This window comes from Ursus americanus, chromosome 33 (genome assembly GCF_024610735.1).
Source record: "Ursus americanus isolate L20-20 chromosome 33, mUrsAme1.1.p, whole genome shotgun sequence".
NCBI classification, from domain to species: domain Eukaryota; kingdom Metazoa; phylum Chordata; class Mammalia; order Carnivora; family Ursidae; genus Ursus; species Ursus americanus.
In genome coordinates this window covers 21706628-21730565 of record NC_142159.1, presented here as the reverse complement: position 1 = coordinate 21730565, position 23938 = coordinate 21706628, and the positions used below count along the sequence as shown (strand labels likewise).

At 42.2% G+C, this 23938-nt stretch overlaps 1 protein-coding gene across 4 annotated transcripts in view; it reads left to right on the top strand.

Moving 5' to 3' along the window:
* The window catches only part of VPS13D (vacuolar protein sorting 13 homolog D), a 240245-nt gene that overhangs the window by 100574 nt on the left and 115733 nt on the right, over positions 1-23938 (top strand). For all 4 annotated transcript variants that reach the window (XM_045777921.2, XM_045777920.2, XM_045777919.2 and 1 more), the window contains 11 exons: positions 992-1142; positions 1243-1453; positions 5249-5496; positions 7027-7218; positions 7525-7651; positions 9222-9364; positions 12812-12942; positions 13162-13337; positions 16240-16363; positions 17091-17326; positions 20372-20480. In XM_045777921.2, coding sequence (XP_045633877.2) covers positions 992-1142; positions 1243-1453; positions 5249-5496; positions 7027-7218; positions 7525-7651; positions 9222-9364; positions 12812-12942; positions 13162-13337; positions 16240-16363; positions 17091-17326; positions 20372-20480 — 1848 coding nt within the window. The remainder of the gene's footprint in view (positions 1-991; positions 1143-1242; positions 1454-5248; positions 5497-7026; positions 7219-7524; positions 7652-9221; positions 9365-12811; positions 12943-13161; positions 13338-16239; positions 16364-17090; positions 17327-20371; positions 20481-23938) is intronic.

Below are 23938 nucleotides of genomic sequence, written 5' to 3'. Positions count from 1 at the left end.
ACGTGTGGAAGCAGAAAGTAGTGGCTGCAGCCCAAGACCGAGATAAATGATTTCCCTCCACTCCGTTGAGTTTTGGAGCCTCCGCGTCCGTTTGTGAAAGAGCGATTACTTGAACAGAGCTGAAAAAGTTGCGGAGAAAGGGAAGTTTGATTTTAAAGTCCTTTGAAAAACAAATACTGCTTTTTCTACAGGCACGTCAACGAGTTGCTATGGGCCTGGAGAGTAATTTTTACGACATTTAGGGGGGAAAAGTAATTATTGTTCCTGTGAAAGGCATACCAGTACAGACAACTCTTTCTTACACATTCTCTGGGTTTTACAAAGACAAGTTCTAACCTCAGAAGACTGCCTTCTGTTTTTCTGTGTGTGTTGGGCCGTATCCAGCCCATTGTGAGTGTTCAAGGAGTGTTTCTCACTTTAATGGTAATCTGGGAGAAAAATACCACGGAAGGTGAATCATTTCATGTTTTGCAGAGTCTTACCCAGTGTTTCTGAAGGTCTGGTTGCTCTGGATGATCTCTATCCCCCCCCAGTGGAGTTGAAAACAAGCCTCATTCAAGTTTCCATATAAGGGCTGATGTGTAGGAACCCAAGGGCATTGTAAATGAAGGGTAATTTCGAGCAGACAGTTTCTTATCAAATTGCAGGAAGTTTGGAAGATTTAATAGGTTATTATGGGTCTTAGTTTCTTTATAATGTGTCTAGAGGCCTAGGACTGATTTTTCTTTGTGACACATTTTGTGATATCGTGTCTGAGTAGAGTATCTGTCTTTCTAGAAATGTTTAGAATTGGCTATTTTAACAGTGTCTATCTATAGGATATTCACTCCTATTAATGATGAGTGATTTTAGGGCTTAATGACTAATTTCACTGCAGTGTTATAGTAATAATGAGATGCTTTTGATTTAGGCATTCTGGTTGTTGGTGGTATGTTTTGTGTGTTTTTTCAAGAGCCCAGCTATGGTACTTTTATTCCCATCTTTCTCGCAGTTCTCTTCACTCCCGCCTGTCCGGGTGGTCTTTGCCGTGACAATGGAAGGCAGTGCTCGGAAAGTAATCACCGTCCGGTCTGCCCTCATTGTGAAGAACAGGCTTGAGACACCAATGGAACTGAGACTGGATAGCCCATCAGCTCCAGACAGTGAGTTTTGCCATAGTCTGTCTTCCTTTTATCTTGAGAGGGTCAGACTTTTGGGTGGAAGACCATTCGCTGAAGATGCTGACCTTTTTTTCTGTGGCAGAGCCCGTGGTGCTTCCCGCTGTCATGCCAGGGGATTCGTTTGCTGTGCCTTTACATCTCACGTCTTGGCGGCTACAGGCCCGGCCCAAAGGATTGGGTGTATTTTTCTGTAAGGCTCCTATTCACTGGACCAATGTCGTGAAGACTGCAGAGGTTAGCAGCAGCAAACGAGAGTGCCACTCCATGGATTTGGACAAAAGCCGATTCTTCAGGTATGCATAGCTTTGCAATGGCATGTAAATTTTGCTTTAAAAAAAAAAAAATTCATTCTCTCTCTGAGGACCCGTAGTGATTCAGTAGTGCTTGTTTAAAACCCTAAAGTTCTTATTCCTTAAGTTCTTGTGTTAGAGTTTGTAAGGATTCAAGGTTTAATCTTTGGTGGGGGTGGGACTGTTGCTTATCATCTGATATTTATGGGAGAAACAACCAACAAACACACCGCTCACACCTGTAAGATAAGAAACTTGTATGTGTGTGTCAGCATAAAAACAGGCCATGTAGAGAGGCAAGAAAAAAATATTACCAGTTCTCATTCCTAAATTGAGAAGCAGAATCTTGGGGTTGGAAGTTCTTCAAATGACAGATTTCAAAAGAATTTGGAGGAAGGCTCATGCACCTGGTACTGACTTTCCCTGGGGACCTTAACAAAATTATCTAATCATTTAGACTCCTGTTTTCCCCTTCTGAAGAGTATAAGTAATACGTTTCTAGATTCAGTGTTGGAAAAAATACTGGGTTGGTATTGTTTGATCTTTCTAAACTTAGACTTTAAACTTACTTAAGACTAGAAACTATCATGGGGCACCTGGGTGGCTCAACCGTTAAGCATCTGCCTTCGGCTCAGGGCGTGATCCCAGGGTCCTGGAATCAAGCCCCTCATCGGGCTCCCTGCACAGCGGGAAGCCTGCTTCTCCCTTTCACACTCCCCTTGCTTGTATTCCCTCTCTTGCTGTCTCTCTCTGTCAAATAAATAAAATCTTAAAAAAAAAAAAGACTAGAAACTATCAGCTTTAGTTTTCTCTCTAGCGAAGACAGGCATTCATTTAGTTTAAACTTACAGAAGAGGTGTGTGTAAGAAGGATTCCAGTATGCCCTTTACCCAGATTGGCCAATGGTAAACAGACTGAAGGGAGAAATGAGTAAATAGCCATAATGGACTGTTTTAACACTTTCCTGTCAATAATTTATACAACAAACAATAAAAATATAAAAGATACAAAGGATTTGAACAGTGCCGTCCATCAGTGCTTGTCATAATGGCATTTATAAAACACATTAACAAACAAGTCTAGATTGTACACTTACTTCAAGTATGTATGGAATAGTCATCAAGAGAGACCATCTACTGGACCGTAAGACAAAGATCAATAAATATTAAAAGAATTGAAACCATACTCAATAAATCTCATCATCACAACAGGATTAAACTGGAAATCAGTAACAGTAAGATGCTTGTAAAATCCCTAAATATTTGAAAATTATACAATAGATTTCTAAATAACCCAGGGGTCCAAAAAAATCACAAAGGAAATTAAAAATATTTTGAACTGAACAATAATAACAGCTAGACATTAAAATGTGGGGGAAGCAGCAAAAGCAATTCTAGAGAGAAATATAGGTGTTTTGTTTTTTTTGAAAAATGTGTAGCTTTTAATGCTCTTATTAGAAAATAAGGAAGATGTAAAGTCAATGCTCTAAGCTTTTGCCTTATGGTAGAAAAAGAAGAGCACATTAAACACAAACAAATAGAAAAAGGACCTGATAAAAATAAGTGTGGAAATCAATGAAATAGAAAACAAACAATAGAGAAAACGAACAGTGCCAAGTTGGCTTTTTGAAAAGATTAATAAATTCAATAAATGTCTGATAAGACTGATCAAGGAGAAAATAAAGAAAACACAGATTACCAATATAGGGAATGAAAAAAGGAAACATTATTACAGATCCTACAGACATTAAAAGAAGATTCTATGAACAATTTTATACAAATAAATTCCACCCTGGAATGATAGATTTCTTAAAAAGCACAGATTACCAGAACTGACACAAAGAAGAAATAGAAAATACAAATAGCCCAATATCTCTTAAAGAAATATAATTTTTTAAAATAATTTTTATTTTGGTATATTAGTCACCATACAGTACATCCCCAGTTTTTGATGCAATGTTCCATGATTCATTATTTGCGTGTAACACCCAGTGCACCATGCAATAAGTGCCCTCCTTAATACCCATCACCGGCTTATCCAATCCCCCACCCCCTCCCCTCTGAAGCCCTCAGTTTGTTTCCCAGAGTCCACGGTCTCTCATGGTTCATTTTTAATAATAAGCTTTCCCAGAATGAAATCGCTAGGCCTGTATGGCTCCACTAGTGAATTCCACCAGACATTTTAGGAGGAAGTAGCACCAGTTCTGTGTAAAGTCTTTCAGAAAACAGGGTAGGAGGGAACAGTTCCTCATTCATTTTATGAGGCCAGCATATACCTGATACTAAAACTGACATAGATATTATTGGGGGAAAAAAGAGGGAGAGAGGGAGAGAGAACTACAAACTAGTATTTCCCCAAGAGATAAAAAAAATCATAATAAAATATTACCAAATAGAAATCTAGCAAGTGAGGTTTATTCCAGGAATGTAAGATTATATTAACATTTGAAAATTGATAAGTGTAATTTACCATATTAACCTAAAAGACTAAAAGAAAAAAACCCCATCAGATTATCTCACTAAATGCCAAACAGACAAACAAACAAAAAAGCGTTTGATAGAATTCAGCACCCATTCATGGTAGTACTCAGCAAATGAGGAACTGGAGGGAACTTTTCCAGTCTGTTTAAGGGCATTTGTCATAAACCTACAGCTACCATCGTGCTTAATGATGAAACCTTAAAGTTTTTTTCCTTGAGATTGAGAACCAATGACTTCATTTGATATTACCATAGGAGTCCTAGCTGTTGCAATAAGGACAAATAAACAAGAAATTGAAAGAGCTTAGAGATCTGAAAAGAACTAAAGTTTAATATATGCAAGTGACATGTATGTAGAGAACCATGGACTACATAGGAAAATTATGAGGCCTGATAAATTTATCAAGATTTCTGGATTTAAGATCAGCCTACAGAAATCAATTGTATTCTTATGTTCTAGCCATGAACATTTGGAAATGTGATTTTAAAAAGATAGCACTTATAATAGTGTAAAAGCTGTAATTGCCCAGGAATCAATCTAAGGAATTGTGTACCAATTGTGTATCTATGCTAGAAATGACAAAACCTTGTCAAAAGATAGTAAAGAAAACCCAATAACCCAATAACCCAATAGATAGTAAAGAAAACTCCAAAGATAGTAAAGAAAACCCAATAACCCAGTAACTAAGTGGAAAGTTCGTGGATTGGAAGACTTGATATTTTTAGGATTTTCATGCTCGCTAAATTAATCTGGAGATACAACCCAGTAGGCCATCTGCAGGATGGTGAATAAATAAATAATGGTATATTCATCCATTGTCATGTGAGTCAAATTACTGATGCAGACAACAGCATGGCTGTGTCTTGTAGAAACTTCATGTTACACACCAAAAAGCCAGATACAGGGAATGGTAAATACTGTATCATTGCATTTACGTGCAGCTCAAGAACAGCCTCAACCAACCTACAAGTGATAAATCAGTATCAGACAGTGTTGCTTCTTTGTTGGGAGAGGATATTGATTGGAAAGGGATAGGAGGGAACTTTCTAGAGTGAGCGAAAGATTGTATAACTGATTTTGGGTAGCGGTTAATGAACTATATACATGTTTGTCAAAACTCACCAAACTTAGCATTTAACATTACCCATTTTATTGTGGTTTAATTATACCTCAGTAAATAGGTTTAGATTGAAAATTGCAAAAATCTCACTGAATTTTTGAACCGTTTTAAGGTTATGCTTTCTAATACTCCACTAACGAGGAAAAATTCAAGTTCTTTATTCAGGCCGATGGTTTTTACAGTGTTTTGTCTTCATAGGTTTTGTGTGGCCATAAAGAAGGAGAATTACCCGGATTATATGCCCTCAAACATATTTTCTGATAGTGCAAAACAGATCTTCAGACAACCTGGACATACCATATACCTCCTGCCAACTGTGGTCATCTGCAACTTGCTACCTTGTGAACTTGACTTTTATGTTAAAGGGATGCCAATTAATGGGACCCTGAAACCTGGCAAAGAGGTGGCCCTCCACACAGCTGATACATCGCAGAACATTGAACTGGGTGAGGGGTTAGTCACAAAAATCATTGGTGGTAATTCTATGGAAATGTCACTGAGTATTTTGTGAGCGTTTGGTTTGGTAAACATTTTAGAGAAATTATAGCACACGATATCTCAGTAACCCAGCTCAAGGGATTTATGCAGCTAAAAAAAAAAAAAAACTTCTTAGAAAATTATCAAAAGAAAAAACAACAAATCCAAAAGATGTAGAGAGGAAGCACTCACAGAGCCTTTTTTCTTATGTTGCTCACTTGATGTGCGACCATAGGAAGTCATTTCATCTTTTCAAGCCATGCTTTTTTCCTGGCTGTAAAACGAGCAAAATCTTAGGTCCCTCCCCTTTTCAGGAAGGGGGAGGACATGGGTTCAGCACACACAGTACTCCAGGCATTACGTCAGGTGCTTTCACACGCGTGATCTCACGTAGGCCTTACGGCAGTAGTTGCCTCTCTTATTTACCGCTGAAGAAATTGAGGTTTGGAGTGTTTCACGCACCAGGTGATTTTCAGCCACAGGGACGAACGAGGTCAACGGAGAGAACCGTTACTGTATTCGCAGCACTTAAGGCAAAGAGAGATTCCTGGAGTTTGGGCAGGACATACGGTGCTTTAAGTCTGTTGTAGACACGTTGAAATAATGATGACGGAGACACTTGTGTTGCTCCAGCTGTGTGAGTGACCTCACTGTGTCCTCTCATTTGAGCGTCACACAACCCCTGTTTCAGGCAGACAGCTGTTAGCCCCATTTTACAGGCGAGGGACCTCAGACTCACTGAACTTAAGCAGCATGTTCAGTGGTGACCAGCTTACATTTTAGCGAATGTGTAAGTCCTTGAGCTTGATTTCGAAGAGAAAAACAATGTCGTGCTAGTTGTCCATTCTAAAGAAAAAGGTCTCTGCTCTGACATTCAAGTATCTCTTCAGCAAATGTCCCTGTAGAAAACGGACATGTCCCCGTACCCCACCACCCCTGCACGCACACCCAGCACTCCTGTCTTCCCAGTCACACTCCACATGGATGATCGGTTTTAGTGACAATCGCACGACAGACCTACCGGTATTCTCCGCATTTGACAGAGGAGATGCAACGAGGTTAGCTTGGCTCCCCCTGCCCCCCGAAATCACACAGCTGGTAAGGATGGACTGGGAACTGGAAACCAGGCAGTGGGACTGCAGAAGACCTTGCCTCTTACCTAACTGCACTTGCCTTTCCTGTGTTCCAGCTGCCTGTCCAGCTCAGGGCCTGGTGAACAGTATGCTCACAGTAATCACAGCTCTCACTGATAGCTTTTTGGTAGTTTCATCCTTCTGATTATACAGTTCAGACTCTCTTGTGTACCTTCCAGACCATCTGGTTTGCTTCAAATTCATTCTCGCCCCAGCTCTAGGAAAATGGCCGTTCTAAGGAGATTTTTGCCAGTTACATGTGTAGTTACTGATTTTTCCAAAAGGAATCCAATTTTGTTTGGCTGTGGGCTATTTTGACAAACTAAAGTGAGAACCTAGGCAGACAGTCGCTTGTATCTTCTTTAGGGGTATCCCTGGAGAATTTTCCACTCTGTAAAGAATTGCTCATTCCACCGGGGACTCAAAACTACATGGTAAGAATGCGACTGTATGACATCAACCGGCGGCAGCTGAACCTCACCATCCGGATTGTGTGTCGAGCGGAAGGATCCTTAAAGATCTTCATTTCTGCTCCATATTGGTTGATTAACAAAACAGGTATGTACAGAGGCCGCTCAAGTAGGCCTTTGGCGTTGGTCATGGGAATTCAGATTTATTTGCTCAGCTAACTGAATGGAGCCAATGCAAATAGATTACTTCAACAGTCTGAGCTGCTGAAACTCTCCTGCTTCCATAATAAGTGCTTAATCATGGTCAAAAGTGTCCTTTCAGGCAACAGACTGAACCCACCAAATAAATTCAATTTTCACGATTCTCCCCCTTGATTTTTTTTCCTTTACCTTCTACATCTGTCTTGCGTAGACTGGGTGGGATTGATGTAACCTTTCCCTCTCCTTCCTGAAGGGTTACCACTGATCTTCAGGCAGGACAACGCAAAGACAGATGCTGCAGGCCAGTTTGAGGAACACGAGCTGGCCCGGAGCCTCAGCCCTCTCTTATTCTGCTACGCTGACAAAGAGCAGCCAAACCTGTGAGTACAGTTATTTATGGAAAGGGGAAATAAGCTCCTAGGCGAGGGAAAAAATTAGCAAAGGCTATAGTATATCCGTGCAAGTCGAAATATACTGTAGATAACAGTCCTGACTTGGCAGGGGAATAGGACCATGACCTAATGGGATTTTTTCGGATCTAATTTCTGTGTCATTTGATATTGAAAATAAACCATTTGGTGGGTTTATAATGAAAGCAAGTTTTATTTTACATGTATTGAAGTAGTTCTATTCATAACTCTGCTAGTGAGGAGAACCCACATGGTCCCTTCCCTGCTCTGCACGTTTTTTTCCTGCACAGAGCCCTCAGCACAGGCGGCAGGGCTGGCATCAGAGGGGACGTAGCCTGGCCCTTTGGTAAAATGTCGGTCCCCTTGACCCAGCCCAGGGCATTTTTTGAAATAAACTGGGCCATTTCAAGAGCTCAGAGCACTCATTGCATGTTTAAAGGCAGGGAGGAGCCGCGGTTGTGAGATTTAGATGACCTGGCCTTTGCGCGTGTGGTAGGAGCATGAATTCCCTTTTGTTCCTGGTTTTGACATTCTGCTTTTTATAGGAGTCTGCTCATTTAGAGCCTTACTCAGAGGGAGGTGAGCGCATAGCGCTACATGCCGTCCCCTGCTGCGGAGAAGGACAAGTGGGCCGCAGGTGGCCGAGGAAGGCTTCGGGAGCGCTGCCCGCCAGGGGCTGCAGATGCGGCTCCCAGGCAGGGCTGCGGTCCCACACTGACTGGGGACTGACGGGACTTGGAGGGCCTTACAGACAGCCCCTCGACACAGTCTCATGCTTTCCCGAGAGGATTCTGACAGTTTTAGATCGAGCACTTCATTTGTGCTGCAGTCGGACTTATCCAGGGAACCCGCGGTTCACCAAGCATCTCTACCTCGCCCATCACATCCCAGTGGATTAGGCAGGGCAGGAAATACTGTTTTATTTTAAGATGAGGAAACTGAGGCTCAGGTCCAAGGTTACGTGGCTTGTTAGTGGTAGAGCCAGAATACACATTCAGGAATTCTGTCTCTAGGATCCGTGACAAGACACTGGCCACCCAGAGGGCGCTTTGCCGTTGTAATATACCAGGCTGAGAAAGAAGATACCATTAGCTGCAGCTCCTGTACATACTTTTCTCCTGTGCATAAAGTCGTGTGCACACTTTTCTCCTATGGCCAAGGTATTTTACGAACCCTTGAAACATCTGAGATAGGAAAGTATCAGTTTGCCTCGGCTCCTTGTTTCTCAGAGGAATAAGGTATCGTAGTCCTTTCGTTATGATTTATGCTCATAGAATCATAATGGTTTCTCCAAACGTGTCCAGGTGTAGATGTCAGTACATTTCACACGTTGCGCTACTGTGGCTGCCTCTAAGATCAGAGTTCTGACCACTCACTGGCTGATTGCCCTGCTGTGTTGGGGAATCACACGAGAGTGAGGAAGAGTCAGTGTTAGAGTTCTGGTTTGGGGTGATAGCTACAGCAGTGTTTCCTGATCAGAACAGGTAGGTAAGACTTTCTTATGGCTGAATACATATATCTCTGCTTTTCTGCCCCACAGCTGCACGATGAGAATCGGAAGGGGGATTCATCCTGAAGGCATGCCGGGCTGGTGTCAGGGCTTCTCACTGGATGGTGGTAGTGGTGTCCGAGCTTTGAAAGTCATCCAGCAAGGAAACCGCCCAGGGCTGATCTATAACATTGGTGGGTTCCATTTGGAGCAGCGGGAGAATCAGAACCGTTGACCGATGACCTCAGGCTTGGAGGAATAAGCCGGCCATACGTTTTGGCCTGGCTGCAAGTGCTGATTTTCTCATTTGGCATTGGGTCAGGTATCTGTTCTCTGAATGCTAGATTGATATCAACGCAGATCTGTTCTCCTAGGGATCTAAGGAGCCTCCTGAACACTGCCCTTTTGAGGTCTGGGGCTCTGTTTAATTTCAGACTCACCTGTGTCAGGAAAGTATCGGTTTGGCTTGAATCTTTGTTTTTCATGGGAATAATAGGAACACTTAGAGTGCTTTTCATCCTCCAAGCATTTCCCACGCATTCATTAAAACTTGCAAACCCTAAGAGGGTAAGAAGCATTGTTCTCCTTGAAACTGAAGCAGAGAGGTTAAGTGACTTGCCCAGATGCAAAGGGCAAGTCTGGGTCAGAAGTAGGATTATGATTGGGGCGTACACACTCGAAGCAGAAAATGTAATAAAATGTACTTAGCAGTTATAGTAATTAGAAGCCCCTAAACTAGCTTAAGTTCTTGAGGTGCAGGGTGTTGAGGGAAGGGGAGAATACCGTACCTATATACCTCATAGCCATCTGGAACACTCAGAAGACTTTCTGAAGGGTTAAGATAAGTTTGGTTTAAATATGTCTCAGGTTCAAAATGTTAGCAGTGCACCCTTCCTTTTACATAATTTCCAAAGATCTCAAAGCACTGTTGAGTGTCAAATGCTGGAAAACCATCTAGAACTGTGCTGTCCATTGAACCCTCTACGGTGATGGCAGCGTCCAGCACAGCAGCACGAGCCGCACGTGGCCGCCGAGCACGCAGGAGTACCCCGCGAAGAAATGGGGCAGGTGTGACCGAGGAATTGAATCTTTCGTTGTACTTGATTTTAGTGAATTTAAATAGCCATTCAGGGTTAATGGCAACTGGGATTGGACAGGGCAGACACAAAGAGTCCTGCTGTAGAAGGAAAATCCGAGGTGGTATCATGTAGCTGTTTACCCTGAGTCCCGTGGAGGGTCAGAGGTGCAAGAGTCTCCTCCAGATCCAGCTTCCTTTGCCTGTTTTTGGAACATGAATTCGTGTGCATTCTCCCTGGACAGGAGAGCAGTCTTCTTTAAGGTTGATGTTAAGATTTTTAGTAGAAGAAGTAAACTTCCTGCGATCCTCCCGCTGGGGATCATTTTCTTTTTTTCTCTTATTATTATTGTTGTTGTTGTTGTTTGTTTGTTTGCCGGGGGTCATTGTCTGTACTTTGTCTTTACCTCTGCTTGCTCCACCTCTTGACGAGGCAGAGGCCGCTTCATGTTGTGTTTGCCTATGTGCTGGGGTCTCTTGTCCTTGAGACAGTTCCCAAAGAAAGATACCACAGGTTGGCTAGAAGCTGCAGTTGGGACGAGTTGGGGGAGAAGTGGAGCTTGTGCCTTCCGAAGCGGCTGGCACTCCGGAAGCAGAGTTCCCGCAGAGAGGCCAGCAGGTTTCCAGTCAGACATACGCTGTGAGCACACGTATAAACTTTGGTGCGAGGAACATTCATTAAACGTCATTGCATGTGTTTTTAGGAACAGCACTGTGATAGGGATTTTGTTGTTACATCAAAGAAAGGGATAGAGGGGGTAGGCTAAGATAGGACTTTATCATCCCTAAGGATCATAAGATCTTGGCATATATTATCAAGGGAATTTGTGGACTCTCTCCCTTGAATATTTTTGAAGAATTAGATAGGTGACTAGCTCCCAATCAGGAGAGTTTAAAAGTGAAGTCCCAAGATGAAAAGTCAGGGAGGACCTTGCCAGTTAGCCCTACGTGTACCTCCAAAAAGAGGATTTTTGTACATTTTTATCTTATCAGGTATTCGTTTGTTGGGAGTTTGCCAAGACAATCCAAGACAGAAAAGGACACAAAAAGCCTACTTTTTTTAAAAAAAATTGTTTCTTTATACTGTAGACTCTTTTCGTAATATCAAATTAAATATATCTTTCATAGGCATATTTTGTACTGGCTGAGAGCGACTAGCTGCAAATACCGACCCCTAACAATGCTTTCCTGTATGTCGCAGAAAAAGATGATAGAGCGCATCTCCCTATTCAAGTATTACTTAGCGTTTCTTAGGTACAGAAGTTCAGACTTTTTCTGTTTTTGTGATTTGCTCAGTCTTTTAGGTATTTTGAAGACTTAGATTAAATAAACACCAGCTTTTTCAAGCCAGTATGGGTGAATTATGGAGTTAATGGACTGGAATATTTATAATTGGGGTTATGTTGGGACACCCAGGACACCTAGTTATCATGTCCTCAGATCTCTTCTTTTTTTTATGGTTCTCTTGTCACTTGTTGACTGCTGACTGGGTCCTTGTAAATGTCCCATCACGATACAGCATGGGCCCCTGAGGCAGCGTGCTTGGGGTTGAACCCCAGCTGTGCCACTTCCTGGCTCTGTGACCTAGTGCCCGGGTGTCCTCTTGTATGAAGAGCACAGACTGAAAATACTATCTCTTAAGGTTGTTAGGAGAATTAAATGTAGAGCCTTTGGGAGAGGTGCAGCCTGCATTAAGAATTCAATAAATAATATTTTTCTTATTTCTAACTATAAATATTTTTATCCCTGTATAACCAGAGCTCAGCCTAGTGCCTTGAATACAGTTGCTGTATTTATTATCTGAATCAAGGAATAATTTATCCCACTGACTTTTGTAGTTTTTAAAATTGTCATCAGAGTTTTTAAGATAATTCAGTGTCGTTTCCCTTCTTTCTTTCTTTGGGATCCAGTGTTGGGAGATTTCCATCTGATCGATTATGACTTTGTTTCCTTGGTATGTGTTTCGTTTGCTAGTCTGTTTTTTCAGGACGTGGTAGGTGCTGGAAACATTTATCTTGTGAATGAATACATCCTATGATATTTAGCTTTATGTTTCAGCTGGGTTCTTGGGCAGTGGGCTAAAAGAAAGTCCTAGAGGAGAGTCTGCTGCATTCAGGGCTGTGCAGGATCCAGTTAAGTAATCTGAAATTTCTGCCATATCCTGTGAATGGGACAAGTTCACAAGGAGGACATTTTGTGTCCCAGGTGCAAACAGAAATGTTTTATATGAACTATTTTAGCGGTCCGCTTCATAAACGGAAACCAGTAGCTGTGTCGGAACCCTGTGTGTCTTAACTGCTGCTGCGATGGGACATCCTTTATGGAGAAGCTAGGAATTACATGGATATTGGTATCGCCACCGAAACTTGTTAAGGCCGAAGTGGGCATAAAGAATAAGACTTGGAGTGCAGTTGTTTTCCTTCCATTCTTGGAAGGCTTGACAGCATCTCTGGGTGATATTGCTTTCTCAGGGACACTGTGTCCTTGTGAAGCCTACTGGTTTCTGTCAGACCACGAGTTTTCTTTCCTCTGACTAACTCACGGAAGTGGTTCTTATTATTTGCAGGTATTGACGTCAAGAAAGGCCGAGGTCGATATATTGACACCTGTATGGTCATCTTTGCCCCTCGTTACCTGTTAGATAATAAATCATCTCACAAGCTTGCATTTGCACAGAGGGAATTTGCCCGGGGACAGGTAAGTAGTTTACTTTCAAAGAATGACTAGTGTTTGTCAGTAGCATGGAGAGTTGTAGTGCCATGGCTTATCTCTCCATCAGCACTGTGAGTTTTGTGATGTGAATGACCGTTTTGTGCCTTGGGAACCCTAACTAGCTCGTGGTAGAGTAGGTGGTTACTCAGGAAACATTTGCTGTCTTGACTTGTTGACTAAAGCCAGTGATCCTGTGTATTTCAGGGAACAGCCAATCCTGAAGGTTATATTTCCACCCTTCCTGGTTCCAGTGTGGTGTTCCATTGGCCTCGGAATGACTATGATCAGCTTTTATGTGTCAGATTGATGGATGTTCCCAATTGTATTTGGTCCGGAGGCTTTGAAGTCAACAAGAATAATTCCTTCCATATCAACATGAGGTAAATTCAGGGTAAATTTTTCTAATTCTGGGAAAAAAACTACCTGGAAGTTGGATAGGGACTGTATTAAATCTGTAAATCCACATTGGGCAGCATTGCCATCTGAACTTAAGTCTTTGGATCTGTGCACATGGGACACCATTCCATTTATTTGTGTCCTGTTTAGTTTCTTTCATCAAATGCTTTGGCAGCTAAGGACACTGAAATCATTGCTATTTCGATGCATTTAGAAGCAAAATTTAAGCTTTTATACTTTATGGTTAGTTCTCCATTGAGAACACTCTTGTAGAGGAACAGAAAATTGGCTGATTTAAGAGTAGATGATGCAAAATAGTATCTATATTTGACTTTTAAAACATGCATTATCTGAGGGTTGGTTTTGTTTTTTTTTTCTTTGTGGTCAGTGGTGTACCCTTCATAATTTCCTTTTGCCCTGGCCCTGATTAGAGTCCATTGCAAAGGGGTTTTCAAGCTGTGTTCCTAGGAATCATCAGGGAGTTTAAGGAGGTGACTTCAGGGGCTGAGGGAGCCAAGTGGGCGGGGCTCCAGTGTGCTTTTCCCTGCTTCAACCAGAACTCTTGTCTGCTAGTATCCTGTGTCCTCACCAGACTTAATGGGGTGGGGAGGTGAGAAGTTACTCCTGTAGCTAAAACCACCAGTGGTTTATGTACTGCTTGGGTGGAGAGCGCCTGGAAATGTTGTGTGAGAAGAGGAAGCCAATTCAGAATTAAGCAAAAGTTGCTCATGACTGCTTCAAGGAAGGGAGGGAGGAAGGAAAGAAAATATTTGGAGGTGGGGGAAGGAGATGGTTTGTATACCTCTGTGGACCCTTTGGGGCAGTTTTAGTGCACAGAGCTACTGAGCGCAGACCCTCAGCCTCTTTCTTTGCCTTTCTCCTTGTTCTCCTTTTGCAACTGTTTAAGCCTACAGAAAACTCACGAGTGGTATAAAGAACACCCCTTTATCTTTCACCTGGATTAACTACCTGTCAGCATTTTGCTGTGTCCCCACACATGCACGCGTGCAGACTTTTTTTTCGAGCCATTTGAAAGTAAATTGAAGTCATCCTGTTTAGTTCAGCCATAAAAACTTCGTTTATCTACCTAAAGACAAGGACATTTTTCTGAGTATGTGATCATTACACACTGAAGAAATTTAATATTGGTTTCTTTTCTGATTTTTTTTTTTTTTAAGTAATCTCTACACCCAACGTAGGGCTCCGATTCATGACACAGAGATCGAGAATTGCACGCTCTACCGACTGGCCACCCAGCGCCCCCTGATAAAGTCTTTTGAAACGTCCTTCATAGGGACGCCGGGTTGCACAATCAGTTGGGCATATGACTTTTGGTTTTGGCTCGGGTTGTGATCTCAGGGTCATAAGATCGAGTCCTGCGTCAGGCTCCGGAGCACAGGATGAAATCTGCTTGGAATTCTCTCTCCCTCTCCCTCTGCCTCTGCCCCTCCTGCTCGTGCTCTTCCTCTCTCTCTCTCTGAAATAAATAAATAAATCTGGGGAAAAAGAAAGAGAGAGAGAGAGAGAGAAACAAAGAAAGAAAGAAAGAAAGGGAAAAAGAAAGAAAAGAAAAGAAAAGAAAAGAATCCTTCCCAGCAGCTCCCCTCCCCCTGTCGAGGATCTGGTCGCGGATCATGCATTTTATTCGGTGGATACGTCTCCTCCACTTTAGAGTAGTCCTACTTTTCCTTTTTTGCCTTTTTTTTTTTTTTTCCTTTTTTGCCTTTTTTGACATTGAAATTTTTAAAGATCCCAAGCCAGTTTCTTCTGGAATGTTCTATTTTCTGGATTTTTCTGAGAGTTTCCTACACGTAGATTTAGGTCAAACATTTTTGGTAGGAATACTACCTGTGTGGTGGTATGTGTTTCTCAGTGGGTCACACAGGAAGCCTGTGACGTCTGTTGGTCCCGTTACTGATGTTGCTAAATCCAGTCGTCACTTGATTAGGGTGGTGTCCACCAAATCTTTCTATTGTAAAGTTACCTTTGATTCTTTGTGAACAGTAGTGGACCGCTGGGGGGATAATTTGAGACTGTGTGTATATTCTGCTCCCCAAAAACCTTTCACCCAGTGGTTTGATGGTTCTTGCCTGAATCAGTGATTGCCTTGGTAGTTGCAAAGTGGTGATTTTCTAATTTTTTCATATTTTTACATTTATTAACCAATATTCTTTTGTAAGGAAGGGCTCCCTCATTCTCTCCAGTGGCCTATCTATATTTAAATACACATACACGTATACATAAACACACACATATATAAGAAAAATCATGATTTACATACTGGTGACTACTGGTGGATTCTTCCTCACCTTCCGTCATCCTACAGTGAAATCCCTGGTTATTAGTAACATCCATATATTAATTTGAACCATGTGAAATTGCCCTTTTTTAATGTCAAAGCAATCTCATATTAACACTATTTACTCATTTACTACACTGGCACTATTACCCAAAACAAACCCACTATGTAAACTGTATTGGTCTTACTGTATAGTGAAATGTGCCGTTCAGAAGTTGCTTGGATGCAACTAATGAATCATCGAACTTTACATCAAAAACCAGGGATGTACCGTATGGTGAGTACATAACATAATTTAAAAAATATTAAAAATAAAGAAAGAGAGAAAGAGAAGAGAAAAGAAAAGGAAAGAAAGAAAGAAAGAAAGAAAGAGAGAAAGAAAGAAAGAAAGAAAAAGAAAGAAAGAGCTTGGATGAATCCTTATTTCAGTGTGATTACATGGTCAGTTTCTACTTTTCAAATGTGATCAAAGAGCAGACAGTGGGGTCAGTTGAGGTCCAGACCATCTCACGATGGCGAGAAGTCTGAGTTGAATGGTAGCTTGTTTCCTCCGTGGTGTGCAACCTCTTGGTTTCCTTTATGTGCAGAGACACCCTGGGAAAGTGCTTCTTCCTGCGCGTGGAAATTACTCTCCGAGGAGCTACCTACAGGATCTCGTTCAGTGACACGGACCAGTTACCCCCTCCTTTCCGAATTGACAACTTTTCTAAGGTATCGAGTGGGGTCGTGAGCCAGTTTGGCTGTTTCACATGCGGGAAGGTGGAGTGTGTACTGCCTTTAAGATAAGGACGAAATACATCTTAAACTTGGGTTGGAAACAGACCACATGGGGATCTCCGCAGCCGGACAACCCTGGACGTCCTTACCCTCCGGAGGTGGTGTCTGCTGGTTACTTTGATTGCTGGGCAGCCTTGTCCAGAAGTGACTTCTCAGCACCCCCCACAAGCATCCTGGCTGGATTGTTTGGAATCAGAATCAGATTGCCCAGTGACAACGGGAAGGGGCACTTCCACTGTTGCTTCATTACGGTGAACATTTTTTACAAATCTTCCAAGGAAAGCCAAAATGGGAATCAGAAGAGGCTCTTTTAAAATTATGCCTCTGAGTAACAACGTCTTGTAATATGTGACTTCCCATAGCTGATTTCCAGAATTTGTATTCCTTTCTGTGTTCAGAGTGTATCACGCGGGTGGGGTGGGGTGGGGGTGAAAGCAGAGGAGATGGCCTGTGTCCTTTAGCTGTTGGGCTTGGTGCAGTTGGGAAGATGATTAGAAAGGCATTTGAAGAGGCTAGAGGATTGTGCTTATGATTGTGGTTTTGCCCTGTGTAGGCTTTGCTTGGGCAGGATCTGGAACTTGAGCCTAGGGAGCACTGACTCACTTTCCCGTAACACCGCCCTGAACGAAAGTCCTCTTTATCCTCTCTGCCGTTACTGCAGGTTCCGGTGGTCTTTACTCAGCACGGCGTAGCAGAACCCAGACTCCGAACTGAAGTGAAGCCCATGACTTCATTGGATTATGCCTGGGACGAACCCACCCTGCCTCCTTTCATCACGTTGACTGTGAAGGGGGCGGGCTCCTCGGAGCTCAGCTGCAACATGAATGACTTCCAGGATAACCGACGGCTGTATTATGAAAACTTCATTTACATTGCTGCTACATATACATTCTCGGGGTAATTCTGGGTTAAACTGCTGTTCTCTTAAAGCAGGAGGCTCTGATTATTAACTGGTTTTAAATTTTAAGCAGTTCTCAAGGGGTACAAAGGATGAAGGAAGATTCCTTCCATTCTTTACCAAATCCTAGGCTCAGTGTCTATCTTGAGAGGTCTTAGGCTAAACCCTCGTCTTCTGGCTAGATTAAATTTATCCGAAGAGGCACGACTGTTCTTTTTTCAAAGATCTCCCCAATAATCCATTCTAGTATTTAACATTCCTCCCATAAGGTATTATTCTCGTATCCTCAGTTCTTCTTGTTTAAGGTGGTATTTTTAATGAATTTTTTTAAATTTCTTGCTATTTTTATCTCTTTTCTCATTTGAAACTGACTAATCTTTATCATAATTATTCAAATCGGCATTCTGACTCCCCTCTCCTGTTGAGAACACTGGTCATCACCTAGAGCCAACCAGAGCAGCTCAATTTGATAGTAATCCCAGCCGCCTGAGAATTATAACCTTCCCTGTCCTCTGACTAGTTGTATTTAGGAAACTCAGGTGAGGAATAGCGAGTTTATTCCAATTCTGTTGTGAGATTGGTACGTAGAGATTCAAAACATCGGGCTTTCAAAAACTAGTCATTCTACCAACATGTTAAAATGATTGTTTCTGTTCTGGTTACAGGGCCAGTTTTAAAGTTTACCTGTGGGAAAAACAGGGAAAATAGCTAAATCTTTAGCATGACAAACATAACTCACCTGTGGAACAGGACATTTAAAGTCTGATTCCTTTCCAAAATGTTCTGAATAATTTTGCTTATGAATGATATTTTTGTATGTGCCTGAGGCTCACAAAATCACCTCTGGGTCTGGTGGTACCTCTCACCTACCTAGAGCCCAGAGTTCACTAGGAATGAATGGAACGGGCATCTTGGCTTAGAATGGCGTTCTTTGCTTGTGTGTTACAGATCTCTTTGGAGGTAATGGTGCCAGGTTGTTTATCTTGTTGTAATTAAGTCGGTCTGCTTATTTCTTTTTAAAGATTATGGTACTTGCCAGCGTGACATGCTTAAGGTTTTAGCGCCTGAAAAACCAGTTCTTAATCTGTTGCTAATCATGTTTTTCTCTTTATGTTCTCATGTTAAATTCCAGTAGTTATTATGCTCTTTAACTGAAGAATCCTGATGGGTGATTATGAGTTTAATGGGTTGGGCAGATAGGGAGCAGATAAAACGAGAGGTTCCTGGGAATCTTGGTGTGCAGAGAGATTGCACCATGTGTTGGCATATTTTAGACACTATATCTTTGCATTTTTGCAGAGAACAAATGCTGAGGAAGAGACTAGTTTTGTTTTTGTTGGCTTTTAGTTTCAGTTGAGGTGAAAGGCACACAACATAAAATTAACCGTTTAAAGATGAACAGTGCAGTGACGTTTAGTGCATTGGCGATGATGTGCAGCCACGCCCCATCTAGTTCCAGAACATTTTCATCAGTCCGAGAAGAAATGCCCAACCCATTAAGCAGTTACTCCCCATCACCCTCTTCCCCCCCAGCCCCTGGCAACCACCATTCTGCTTTCTGTCCCTACGGATTTACCTATTCCAGATATTTCACATAACTTGAATCACAAATATGTGACCCTTTGTATCTGGCTTCTTTCGCTTAACATACTGTTTTCAGGGTCCGTCCACGCTGTAGCATGTGTCAGAATTCCCTTCCTGTTACGGCCGAGTAATGTTCCGTTGTATGGACGTACCACACTCTGCTGTCCATTCCTCTGCTGATGGACATCGATGTGGTCTCCACCTTTCGTCCACTGTGCAGGGTGCTGCTGTCAGCGTGCCTCTGCACGTGTTTAATACTCATGTCCAGTTCCGTTGTGTATACGCCTAGGAGCAACAGTGCTGGGTTCTGTGGTATTTCTGTGTTTAACTTTCTGAGGCACTGCTATTTTGTTCTCCACGGCCGCTGAATCACTGTGAGTTCCCATGTTCTCAGTGTACAAGCGTTCTGATTTCTCCACAGCCCCCAGCACTTGCTGTTTTACATTTTTTTGATGTGTAGCCTTCCTGCTGGGTGCATAGTGATTTCTGCTTGTGGTTTTGGTTTGCATTTCCTTAATACCTCCCGAAGTTGAGCTTTTCATGTGCTTATGGGCCATTTGTGTATCTTTGGAGAAATGTCTGTCCAAATCCTTTCCTCATTTTTAGATTTGTTTTTATGCATCTTGTTGAATTTGAAGAGTTCCTTGTGTAATATGGATACAAATTCTGTATGAGCTATAATGATTTACAAATATCTTTTTTCCCATTCTGAATTGTCTTTTTTACTTTCTTATTGGTGTCCTTTGAAGGGCAGAAGGTTTTAATTTTGTTGAAATCTAATTTATGTGTTTATTTTTGTCACTTGTATTTTTTGGTCATGAAAACTAGTTTTTCACTCCGAATTTATCAGTCTCTTTTTAATGATAGGGATTAGTGGAAACAGGAGAATAATCTAAATAAAATCTTATCGAAATGCCCCAAAGTGTAGCTAGGCTGCAACATTCCATAAAGCTTAGGATTCTTAAGCCATGGAGAAACACAACACGATCGAGTTGGAAGCAGGTGATTAAAAACGCTTTGTTTTCTTTTCATCCTAAAGGGGCTTGTGATTTCTTGCCAAGCCTTGGGGATGCTGTGATGCTGATCTTCTGTCTGGCAAAGAGTAGAGCTAATTCTTGGACCCTTGGAACGTCTGGCTTAATTTTTGGGGGGCGGGGGAAGCGCTAAAGATCTATAGTCATTCTTTTATGTCTGAATTTTAAGGCACTAAAATCATCAGGAGAGGGGAAATATCAGTATGTCTTCTGACAAATGAATCTTTGAACTATACAAGAGAACAACATAACCTGGATCTTTCCACAACTTGATCAAGTTAGACTTTTTCTTCTAGGATTAAAAAAAAAAAAGAAAGTTTCCTCTTTATAGGTGAGGTTTTAAGCATTTGAATCCGAGTACTTGAATGCGTGTGTGAGCCTGTGTAGGTATACGTATGTATGTATGCATTACTGTTCCAATTCTAGTCTACAGGAGGGGACGGGAAGGCCTGTGGCCTCCAGCAAGACCACTGCCTGTGCAGAGCTTGTCTTGGATGTCTCCCCAAAGACACAAAGAGTCATTTTAAAGAAGAAGGTAAGAGAACCGAGCACTTAGAATTTAGAAGAGGAGGTTCTTAGCCCTGGAGGGGACTCCGGTCATCCAGTCCAGCCCCTCCTCGTGCATGGGGTGGGGAGTGGAGGCAGGACGGTTGCTCAGGGTGGGAACACCGAGGTGCAGAAATGACTTTAAGAGGAGGGAGATGACCAACTGTGATTTTTTAAAACACATTTACTTGAAGGCTGTGTTCCTGAAGGTTTTCCATAATGTAAATCACACAATCCAAAAATAACCCTGATGAGTGAACGTCTCTGACGAAGGTCACCTTTTATAACCAAAAGTGGTGTCACATGTGTCAGTGCTGTAGCTTCATGTGGATTTGAGTTTATACAACTCCTCTCAGATTTTTAATTGGGGACAGGGGTAGATTCAAATCATTTCGAATTTTGTACATCAAATGAAACCTTAGTACATGTGTTTTTAATTCACTTTTTGTATTTTTAACAGCTTCATTGAGATATAATTCATATAGCATACAGGCCCCCCACTTACAGTGTACGATTCGGTGGTTTATAGTATATCCACAGATATGTGCAAGCATCATCACACTCGATTTCAGAACATTTCATCACCTCTAGAAGAAACCCTGTGTCCTGGAGCTGTTACTCCCCAGCCCTAAGCAATCCCTCATCTACTTTCTGTTGCCATATACTTCCTTGTTCTGGACTTCCATAAGAATGGTGTTTTCTGAGTGGCCTCTTACACTGAGCCTAATGTGTCCAAGGTTCACCCCTCTGTCACCCTATCAGTACTTCCTCATGTATTCTTACACCAGTTCAGTCCTATAATTCAGATTTACTTACAGTGTTACCACACTCTTTTTGTGGAAGTCTGTGCCTATGTGTGAGATGCATTTTGGAAATAAGATTTGGGAATGGTGATGACTAAAGAGTCTACAAGGCATAGTAATTCAAAGTAAACAGTTCTGGAGGCTTTTATTGGTTATTCTGAAGGAGAGAAACTTCGAAAAGCAATAATCTAAAAATGAAAAGCAGCAAGTCCGACAGAAGTCAAGTGAATTGAAAAAAAAAAAAAGGCAGAGCCCTTGGAAACAGTGTTGTCAGATGGCTTTCCAAGAGTGTTCAAGCTGATGAGGGTGTTAGCATGAATGGAGACAAACTCAAGAGGAAGGTGATTTGCCAGCTGCAATTCAAGCACCAGGTGTGATCAGCAAAACAGGAATGATAAATAACTAATTTCCAAGGGCTAGGTGATGGTGAAGCAGACGAAAACAGATTTTTTTTTTTTATGAAGTAGGAAAAACATTTTGAAAAAGATGTTATAATTTACACAACATTTTTACTGCTGTTAATTTCCCCTGATGGGGGTGAAAACTGGTACACTGGAGGGTAGATATAAATGGGCTACGTTGACATCCCAAACTAGGCTGTGTTCCTGCCCTTCAACTGGAAACCAAGAGTAGAAAGTCTGACATCTTGGGTTTTTGGTTGGTTGGTTGGTTTTTGTCCTTTTACTTTTTACTTTGAAAGAATCTCAAACTCAGAGAAAAATTGACAGAAATTCTATACAAGGGATACTGTGATTTTTATTTGTCCTGTTAACTATTGATGTTAATTTTTTTTTTAAAGATTTTATTTACTTATTGGACAGAGAGAGACACAGTGAGAGAGGGAACACCAGCAGGGGTAGTGGGAGAGGGAGAAGCAGGCTTCCGCCTGAGCAGGGAGCCTGATACAGGGCTCGATCCCAGGACCCTGGGATTATGACCTGAGCCGAAGGCAGACACTTAACGACTGAGCCACCCAGGCACCCCTGTTGATGTTAATTTTAGCAATTGGTGAAGGTGTTGGTTGCCAGCCTTCTGCACTGTGAAGCAAAGTTTCTCTCATTCCTTTGTGTTTAGTGTTTAGTAAATGCTTGTAGACAGGTACTTTGAGACCATGTAGATATCCTGATCCTTATCAGATTTTCTCTGTATTATGAACACGTATCGGCTTGGACTTCCATAATGAAATACTATAGACTGGATGACTGGACTAATGGGAATTCATTTCTCACAGTTCTGGAGGCTGGGAGGTCCAGGATCAGGGTGCTGGCCATTTGGTTCTCTGCTGAGGGCCCACTTCCTGGCTTGTAGACTTCTGCCTTCTCACTGTGTCCTCAAATGGCAGAGAGGCTGAGGGTGGGGGCAGCGGGGGTGCAGGAAGCAAGCTCATTGTTGCCTGTCCTTGTAAAGGCACCAATCACTAATTCCATCAGGAGAGTCCTACCCATATGCCCTGATCTAAACCTAATTATCACCCAAAGGTTCCATTTCCAAATACCACCAAAATTTCAGATTAGGTCTCTAACATAAGAATTTGGGGCAGGGGTGTCAGCATGGTCCATAGCATCATGTATGTCGTCAGGATGGTTCTTCTTTTCTTCAGTGGGTTACCTGTTACTGTCAGGATATATTTAATGCTCAATTCCCATATCTGGCCAGTGGGGGCTCTTTCATCTGCGGTATCCTTTTGACATACGCCCCTCATTCCTTGAACATGTCCTTACCTTCTAACAGCAAGTTATTCTGGGCTCATCTGTACTTTCCCTGCTGCTTTCCTGGGTTTGCCCCTTCTTCAAGGAGCTCTGATCCCTCTTAGCAGAGAGTGGAAGTTAGGAAGCTAAGATGTGTACCCTAGGTGCACTTGGGTGATGACTGTAATGTCATTTCCAGGCTCTCCCAGGGGACAGAGCTAGGGGTTTTCTGCACGCGTGTGTCTGTACACGTACGCACCCACGCTCTAATATATGTATGTGTACATACAGACTGTACATGCATATACATATGCATATTTTATATAAGTATTTATATATTTTGTATATTTCTACATCTCTGTATTTTAAGAACCAGCAGTTCACACTGATATTTCCAATTCCAGTCCAACATCACAAATTCATCCTAATTTTCTCCCTTTCCATATTTGTAAGTCCCTTATCCAGCACTAAGAACATATTTACTAATTTGATCACTTCCTCTGAATGTAACCCATCTTCTGTCACCAGAGTTGCGCCCCATCCCCCGTGTAAACACAGCCTGGGACCTGACTTGGGCTCCGATCTCCATGTCCTAGACAGCAAGCACCCCTTTCGACCTCCACCCCTCACAGGAATGCTCTTCTCAGCTCTCTCTGTCTCTGACAACCCACACTAAGCTTCCAGCCTCCGGTCCCTTGGTACGGATCATCACCTACCTTGGGCTTCAACACCACACTCTGGGCTGTCCACCCCCCTCCCCACTACCAACACTCACAGTCCTCGTGGACTTCTGTCTTCCTCAGTGTCATCTCAAGGTTTTCGGACTAAATTGGGAAGGAAGGGGGGAAAGGAACTGGAAGGAGAATGGTACATCTCAGATTTTTAAATGGAAATATCGGTAGTTCTCAACTTTGATGAGTCTACACGTAAGGGCAGACAGTAGAGGAATCCGTGTA